Below are 9,652 nucleotides of genomic sequence, written 5' to 3'. Positions count from 1 at the left end.
AGCCTTTTCTTTTTCCACTGTAAAGCTTTCCCACTTCTCTGCCTGCCTTTGTCTCTGCCAAACACAGGTGATGGTAGCTGACTCTCTTACTATATAAGCTCTGAATAAATATGCTTTGCTGCCCTCATTTATGTTATGTGCATTCATTTTCACAGAAGTAAATAAGAATGCTGTGTGTACTCTCAGACAAACCTAAAGGAGACTCACAATTCAGACCCCTAGGATTTTTAAGTGGTCCAGGTCTTCGACAGCAGAGAATGGCTTATCATTTGAAAAACAGCCCCTGGTAAAACCTGAGAAGTTGCCTATGGAACATCAAGTGATTTTGCAACAGGAGCTGCCTGTCATGAGCTGTTTTTTTCAGATTTATCAAATCATGAGGTCAACCAGGTGCAGAAGCAATCCAACATATAATGGAAATGATAGATTTGGAAATTGACTTAAGCAGATTCAGAGATCATAAGTAATGTCCATAAACAGCAGCCCAGTAAGTCTTCAAAGACATCTACGTTTGTTGAACAAATGCCTCTTCCTAAGCTCAAACCTGTCCCTCATCTAAGATTAAATTATGAAAGACGCAAACGTGTGAACATACTTCATTGACGGGTTGGTTCAATATGTTGATTTAAGCCCCCAAAATGGGACTGTTTCTAAACTATGACCCCATTCTTAGGAGACTCTGAAGGAAAGCGGTATGGAAAATTTTTCCTGAGGGCAGAGATTTGATTATTTATTCTGTATATTGGGAGAAGAGGACTGAGGTAAGGACATGCATGGACTCACGAGCAGTGATTAATGGCGCGGCTAGTTGTTTAGTGGCCTGGAGAAGCATAATTGGAAGATCAGAACCAAGGAAGTCTATGGAAGGGGCATGAGGCATGGATAGACTGACCCATAGGATGAGAATAAAGTGGGCATATTCATATATTGCATATCATCGTCACCATAGATCACATACCATTGAATGGACACTGAACAAAAATATGAATAGGATGACTAATCCAGTAGAGGTCAGGTAGACTTCGTCAGTGGCCAACCCAGTGCTTGTGTAATGGGACCACGAATGGAATGATTATGAATGCAAAGAAATAGGCTATGTGTGGGCCCAAAAGCGTGCATTCCCTTGAATCAAAACTGATCTACTGCTGACTATTTATGCTGTCAGCAGTAAAAAGCAGTGCTGAATCCTCAACATGACCAATCAGCCACTTTGTGGTAAACTGATACATCAGATCATACTGCCTCAGAGAGGACAATGATGTCTCTTTTATGGAATTGGCATATATGGTTGTGGCTTTTTTCCTTTCTGTGGCACCTCTTCCACTGCCAGCCTTCGAAAGTTTGCAAAATACTTGATTTAGAAACAGTGAATCCTGCATTAACATTGCCTTAGGCAAAGGTATCTATTTTATAGTGATGGACATGCGGTAATACACGCATGACCATGTGATTCACTCATCCCATCATATGAGATTTCACCTGGAATCTGTCTACCTGATAGAACAATGAAATGTCCATTGAAGTTTCATCTGAGATACTAGCTCAAGGACAACAGGGTGGGGTGTAGTCCTCTAGGATGTGATCTACGTATTGAATCAAAGGTTGCTACATGGTGCTGTGACACAATGACTGGAATATAAATATATCTTAGCTCTCATTGTCTTTATTTAAGGCTGGTATTTAACATAGTTAGGATGTGCTAAAGAGTAACTATTCTAGAGAACCACATAATAAATGTTATTTGGGTTCTAATTAGAACAGGTTTGCAACTTTTGCAGCTAATAAATACATCATGGATATGACAAAGTATTACTGGGATGCTGTCAACACAAAATAATTTTTTAAACTATTTTTATTATACAATAACAGAATTGAGGAGTAGCAAACAGTAAGAAAAAAGCTTTAATTTTTTTCCCATGGAAAATGAATAAATTGGTTGACACTCAATCTGGTTGCTGGCTGGATATGAAACACTATTTTTAGTAATTTATGTAATTACCCTCTCATTGTACCTTGTTCCTGTGGACATGGTCCTTTTAGGAGCTGCTGCTATTCAATACTCAAGAGTGTGCCTTCTATTCTGTTGCTTTACTGTTCTGCTGGGGCCAGTGACTGTGTCACTGGTTCCATGTGACAAGACACACTACAAACCATTTGGCTAAGTGTTCACCAAATCCATTTTCTCTCCCTTTGTCGATGCAGCTAGATATTTCTTGGCCTCTTTTTCAGTAAGATATGGCATTGGACTAGGTGCTGATAAATGGGTTATGGCTGGATGTGATGTTCACCACTTTCACACTTGGCTCATAAGAACCTCTCGCACAGTCCTTCACTCTCTTTTGCTAGATGTACATCAAGGCCCAGTTAAGCTCAGTAGTCACATGTTAAAGATGGCAGAGCCTCTGTCAGCCTGGATCACTGAGTACCTGCAAGGAATAGAACCATGCACCCCACCACATCCATACAGATTGGACTTCTATGAAAAAATACAAACTTTTATTGTATTAAGACACTGAGATTTGGGAGTGGTATCTGTTACATCAGCTAGCAATACTTTTACTAATACTAATTCTTTCTGAGGTCTTCAAAGAATAATGGGAATTTTTACCCTGCAAAGCAAGACATAGTTCATTTGTTTGCCAAAATATTGTCACCTTCACAAGATACTACTATGGTATTGAGGTACAATCTACTAACAAAACACTATACTCTCCTCATCTGTCTCCTAGCTTTCCTTCACCTTCACCCCCAATCTTTCGTCATAGGAAGTGGGGTGGGACGCATAATCCATCTCTCCTCAGAACTTCTTTCTCAAAAATATCTTGGCTATGTTTATCCTTTGCCTCAGGATTACTTGCATGTTTTTGGACAATTTATGCATCCATCATGCTGTGCTGTACCAATGTGGGAAGAGAAATGTGTACAGTCTACTCAGAAAGAAGAAGAGCTTTCTTCAGTTCATGTTCAGTTTGAAAATTGTCATATGAATCTCTTGTCTGATATAGTATCAACTTAACACTGAAGAAGAAAACAATCCAACCTTTTAAAGCCAAGTTTCAGTATATCTGGAAGCAGTTGAATCTATAATAGATACTTATTTATTCATTTGATAAATATTTATACACTGCATACCATGTGTCAAACTCTGCTAGCATTGAGGATACAGCAGTGAACAAAAAAGGGAAAATCCCTGCCCTCAAGTAACTTACTTTGTTCAGGAGAGACAGATGAACATAATAAATAAAGAGACATAATCAATTAGATGAAAAAAATGTCAAGGAAGAGAGATATAAAGTATTAAAAGATTAAAATTTTAGATATGTCGGCCCGGACTTTTTAATAAAGACCCAAAGGAAGAGAAGGGAAGTGATTCTAGGCTATAGGAAAAATGAAGGAAGAAATGGGTTGGTGTTATATACTTAACACATCCTGTGCTCACTGTGGCTGGAACGGAGTGAAGGGAAGAAGAATGATGGGAGATGAGCCATAGGACTAACAGAGGAGCCAAACTGTAGATGGGATGCTAACAAATCAGTGAAAAATTCCAGTGTAACTACGAGGTCAGAACAAATTTTTATTAGATTGAACAAAAATATAAAATAAAGTCAATAGATAATTTGCCTCTTAATATTTGTCGAAGAAATAAATGTGTTTTGAACTTCAGTTTATGTCCCACTCAATCAAAAGAAACATCATCAACCTGGAGGAAACAGTCTTTCCTGGAGAAAATGAATGACCCTGTCTCTTCCTCCGTTCTACTCTGGGACTAGGCTGACACTCAGTCAAAAATCAGAATAAGCAGTCACAGCTCTATCTGTCTCTATGATGATAAAAAAAGAATGACAGGAGTCCTCATCCACTCTTGTGGGTGGATTCAGAAAAAGAGTATATTTGCTTTCACCTATTTGCTACCAAAGACTTTTCCCCAAATGTCTCAATGAAAGCAACTCTTTACCGAACTAAGTCATTTTGTCTCAAAGACAATAAGGTGACTGGAGATTCAATGACCCATTCCTAAAATAATCTATGTGCCCAAAAAGGAATTCTGTATAGCTAAAGAAAGATGCAAGCCAGAGACTTGACTTCCACACTGCAATTAGTTTTAGATGTAAAGTTTTTGCAGTGATATTTCCCAGACTATTTTGATATGAGATTTTTCCTCAGGACCTTCTTCAGAGCCCGCACCACCTCCTTGTTCCTCAGGCTATAGATGAGGGGGTTCAGCGTTGGGGTGAGGATGGTATAGAACATGGAGAGACCTTGATCCAGTGTTGTGGTGTGGGAGGAGCCAGGTGTCATATACACCACTATGCCTGGCCCCAAGTAGAAACTCACCACAGTCAGGTGAGCAGAGCATGTGGCCAGGGCTTTGTTTCTCCCCTCAGGAGAGTTCATTCTGAGAACAGTGAGGAAGATGTGAATGTAGGAGGCCGTTATGAGGGTAAAGGGGATAAGAATAAATACTATACTTACCACAAACACTACCATCTCATAATCTGATGTGTCCTCACAGGATAGCTTCAGGATGGCAGGCATCTCACAGAAGAAGTGATTTATCTCCTTCAGACCACAGACAGGGAAATGCATGGTGTAGATGGTTTGAATGAGTGAATTCAGAGCACCTCCAGTCCATGATGCCACGGTCATTAGCAAGCAAACCTTAGGGTTCACGATGATTGCGTAGTGCAGGGGGTTACAAACAGCCACAAATCGGTCATAAGACATAAGGGTTAGGAGTAGACACTCGGCACCACCTAGAGTCAGGCAGAAGAACATCTGGACACCACAGCCAATGCGAGAAATACTGTGCTTTCCTAAGAAATGGTTGATGACCATATTAGGAACTGAGCTGGAGATGTAGAACAAGTCAATGAGGGAGAGCTGGCTGAGCAAGAAGTACATGGGGGTGTGGAGGTAGGAGTTCATCCAGATCAGGAAGATGAGGATGGAGTTCCCTATGAGCGCAATGAGGTAGACCAGAAGGATGAGGTAGACCAGGAAGCTGGCATATTGAAACTCAGGGAAGAGGCCTAAAAGAATGAAATCTGTAGTGGCTGTGCCATTTCTTTTTGCCATATCTCAGCCTCATCTGTGGCAGCTGATGTGTGGTGGGAAGAAAACATAGGCCGTCTGTTAAGTCTTATGCCCAGTTATGAGCCTTTTATTTTAGACTTGCTTTTCTCCTATCCATTCTTCTGTCTACATCTTAGACAACACAAATGGCATTTAAAACATCTTGTGGAGCTTCCAGGTTAATGAACACATGGAGATTTGGGGAGAAGGCTTCATTCAGAGAGGGCATGGAAGCTCCATACCCCTTCCCACATACCTTGCCTTACATATCCCTTCCACCTGAATGTTCATCTATATCCTTTATCATATCTTTTTATAATAAACAAATAATGCAGTAAAAAAATACATCTTAAGGTTTTCAAGTCTTAAACTTATTATTTGATAAATACTGTGTACTGACCATTTTATTCCACTATTTAAAAACGGCTTCATGTCTACACAATTATAGTATTCACCCAAGAATTTAAAACCTATTATTTGGAATTTCCTGGGACCATGAGTCTCCAGATTTTTTGGTTTCATTTTGGTGTTTGACTCGTCAATGGAACCATCGCCCCAGGTGTCTCATGCAGACCCTATTCTCCTCTGTCTATATTATCTCCTTTGTCAATCTTGTATAGCCCCTGCTGGACCAACTATATATTTTGCATGGAAAAATTAAAATATAGGGCCCTTTGTTTAAAATCAGTAATAATTTCAAGATAGCAACATCAGATCATTTAACCAAGCTTGGGCTTTTCTGAACACAGAATCCTATATGACTGCATGAATGGAACTGGTCCTCATCTTATGGGTTCAAGCTTTCAAAACAACATATTGATCTGTCTGGCCTCCTCTGAGATGATTTCTGTATTCCCAACAGCTTCTTAAATTCCCTTATCAGATATCCTGCCAACACTTCCAATCCATCATGCCAAAACTGAACTCAATTCCCATCTCTTACTATTTGATTATTTCTACCATCACCACTCCATTACCACAAACATCTAGGCTTATAACCTGGAGGCCACCTTTAATTTTTTTTCTTTTATATTTAATTAGTTATTTGGCCCAGCCATATTAAACTATCAGTATCTCTCAGACATGTCCTTCCTTTCCAAACATATTATTTCACTCAATTCTGTGTCTCCAATGCCCCTTCTTCTAACTGTTCTGTCTCCTTCTCCTTCAAACCACAATCATCTTAAAACATAATTATGATCAAGTCACTCACCATGGCAACATTTGAAGTGTCCTTTCTAAATTACCTAATAAATCTCGACTGCTTATAATGGGATTTTGTACTCAACAAGTTCATCACTAATTTAACTGGCTGATTTTTTGCATTATAATAAACTTTTTTCTTATAACAAACCACAGACTTCAGAGAGTTCATCATGCTGTTCCACCTCCATGCATTTACTTACGCAGTTTTTCTTCCATTTAAGCCAAACTTCCTCCAATACAACCTATATGAAATCCTTCCCACCATTTAACTTCCTGATCATATGTCAGCATCTTTCTGAACCCTTCTCAAAATTCTCTCCATTCCCTGTGATATCAAAAAGTTATCTCTTTTTCCTCTAAATTCTGACAGCGTATGTTACCCTTTTCTACCAGTTGCACACAACAGATTTTACCTTCTCTTCTAAATGTTTGGTTCCTCTTGAACTGCAACACTTGTAATCAAGAAGCAACTTTGATAAATGTATTTTATAATCTGTATGTAGTACCCCATGAATACAATTTTATAAAGTGAATCATAAAATAGGTGACTGTGTTAAAAAGTGTTGGGGACATCAGCAACATGGCAGAGTAAACTGTTTCCTTTGTCTCTTCCCCTCTAAAGTACAACTAAACAGACATTCACTGACCAAAGGAGGATACCTCCACAGCACAATAGGACAGCTGAGAGACCCTCACCTATACATCCAAAGGCAGATGGACTGGGTCCCCAGGAAATAGGAGATAGATGAACACTCCCCTATCCCTTCTTGACAGCAGCAAACCAGGCTGTGGGTCCTCTCACAGTAGCTGGCGGTATTCTAAGAGGAGGCAGGGACAGTCCAGATGGTGGGAGAATGCTATCCTGGAACATGAGAGTGCACACCCTGCCATTGTGGCCCCACCAGAGGGAATGCACCTCGACATGACTTAAGAAGAGGCAGCAGAAGCCCTGTGTGTACATGCGAACACTTCCCTGAACTGTGGGAGCACCCATCATGCCACTGCAGCCCCACTAGAGGGAACACAACTTGGTGTGACTGTAAGAAGAGGTGGCAGCAGCCATGAACATACATGTGAACACTTTCCCACCCTGTGGGGGGTCCACCATACTCACACAACTTCCAGCAGATGGAATGGTATCATAAATACACATTCTGTTTGCCCCAGCAGTAACAGGTGGAATCTAAGATCTGATACTACCACAAATGTGCCAGCAAATGATTAGTTCATCAAACACCTTGAAACACTTCAGAAACAATTCAAAGCAGAAGTAAAATGACAAGTCTCCAGGAACCAACCCTGAAGTCACATAAATTTAAAGTCTAAATGACATGGAATTCAAAACAGCAGTCATAAAGAAACTCAATGAGTTACAAGAAAACTCAGAAAGACAATTCAATGAGCTCAGGAATAAAATTAATGAGCAGAAGGAATACTTCATCAAAGAGATTGAAACTATAAAGAAAACCCCAGAAATTTTGGATATGAAGAACACACATATAGAGAGAGGTGCTCTCAGGGAATGAAAGCCAGTGGATACAATCTTTGCACTTAACCTCTGCCTTGCTACAGCTCACTGGTATCTCCCAGAAAGGAGTTTATATCCTTTTCTAGCACCTCAATTTTTACAGCTGCTGCCAGGGGGTAGCTCTACATTGCCTGGCTCTGGTGGCCAGTGGGCTTACACTAGCGAGTTCCATAGGACTATAACCAATGGAGAAAAAAAAATTAAACAGCTACCATCCTCAGAGCACAGCAAAAGACAACAGACCCAGGAGCTCAGTCTTTCCATGAAAGAGGAGTATAAGCTTATCATCATAGCTGTAGCATGGGAGGAGGATTCTACTTAAATGCACATCTAAAGACGGACTATAAACCTTTCCAGGGACTTTGGAAGGTAGGTACTATCTTCACAATCTCTCTCTCTCATACTCCAGAGCACCAGCATATCTCAGAGGGAAACTCTTAAACGTGTCTGGTGCCCCAACTTTTGCAGTGGCTCTTGCCCAGGAGATACCCTTTGATTGCCTAGCTCTGGTGGCTGGGGGGGGGCTTGTTTTCCTGGGTTCCATGGGATTATAACAATCAGAGAGACAATTCTTGGCAGGCCATCATGCCCAGGGCACTGCACAGACAGCAGAATGAAACATACCCATAGTCTTTCTGTGAAAGAGGATTATTTGCTTATCCTGGAGCTTTGGGCTGAGGAGCAATATTCAGGTTTAACACATATCTAGAGGCCTATGGAGGCAGTCTTAGGGAATATAGTCTGGGAGATGCCATCTTGATGCTCTCCCTCAGCCTCACTACAGCTCATGAGTATCTCACAGAAAGTAGCTTAGATGCTATTCTGGAGCCCCAATTTTTTCAAATGCCACCAGGGGACACTTCCAGATTGCTAGTCTGGTGGCCAGCAGGACTTATGCTTGTGGTCCTACAGGACTGTATATATTTACATACTTTAAAAGCTGATGCTTGAGGGTCTGGCTTCCAATCAGCCAGAATCCAGGTTCTGACTGAGATCCCTGCTTTGAGACATTGACAGGTCTTATCACACCCTCAACAGCTGGGAACTATTAAAATAAAATAGCCTGTGTGGACAATCACAATGGTTTGAGAGACAATCAAGAACTAGGACAAGGTTGAAATATAAAGCTTATCTCCTACATGAGGTCACTCCTTAAAAACTAGGAGAGGTAGCTATTTTACCTAATACACAGAAACAAACACAGAGTCAAGCAAAATGAGGAAACAGAGGAATAAGTTTCAAACAAAAGAAAACTTCAGAAAAAAACCTTTGTGAAATGGATATAAGTAATCCACCTGATAAAGAGATCAAAGAAAAGGTTATAAAGATGCTCACCAAACTGAGATGAAGTATGGATGAACACAGTAATAATTTCAACAGAGAGACAGAAAATGCAAGAAAGTACCAAATAGAAGTCACAGAGCCAAAGAATACAATAACTGAACTAAAAAACACCCCAGAGAGGTTCAACAGTAGAAGAAATGAAGCAGAAGAAAGGATCAATGAACTCAAAAACAAGGCAGTAAACTAACTAATCAGAACAGCAAAAAAAAAAAAAAAAAAATTAAAAAGTGAAGATAGCCTAAGGAATTTATGAGACAATATCACGCAGACTAACATTCACATTATAGAGGTCCACAGGGAGGAGTGAGAGACCAAAGTGCAGAAAACGTACTTGAAGAAATAATTGCTGAAAACTTCCCTAACCTGAGGAAGAAAATAGACATCCAGATTTAGGAAGCAAAGAGAGATCGAAATAAGAAAAACCCAAGGAGACAAACACCAAGATGCCTTATAATTAAAATGTCAAAAGTTAAAGACAAAGAGAGAATCTTAAAAGCAGCA

At 40.1% G+C, this 9,652-nt stretch overlaps 1 protein-coding gene across 1 annotated transcript; it reads right to left on the bottom strand.

The window, feature by feature from the left end:
• Nucleotides 1-4,137: 4,137 nt before the first annotated feature.
• OR2BB12 (olfactory receptor family 2 subfamily BB member 12) lies at nucleotides 4,138-5,076 on the bottom strand. The gene has a single exon (NM_001390939.1). The coding sequence runs from the start codon at nucleotides 5,074-5,076 to the stop codon at nucleotides 4,138-4,140; it is 939 nt and encodes a 312-aa protein (NP_001377868.1).
• Between the last annotated feature and the right edge of the window lie 4,576 nt (nucleotides 5,077-9,652).

This window comes from Equus caballus, chromosome 21, assembly GCF_041296265.1.
Source record: "Equus caballus isolate H_3958 breed thoroughbred chromosome 21, TB-T2T, whole genome shotgun sequence".
NCBI lineage: Eukaryota > Metazoa > Chordata > Mammalia > Perissodactyla > Equidae > Equus > Equus caballus.
Note: the sequence above shows the minus strand (reverse complement) of the source record. Positions and strands in the feature narration are given on the sequence as shown.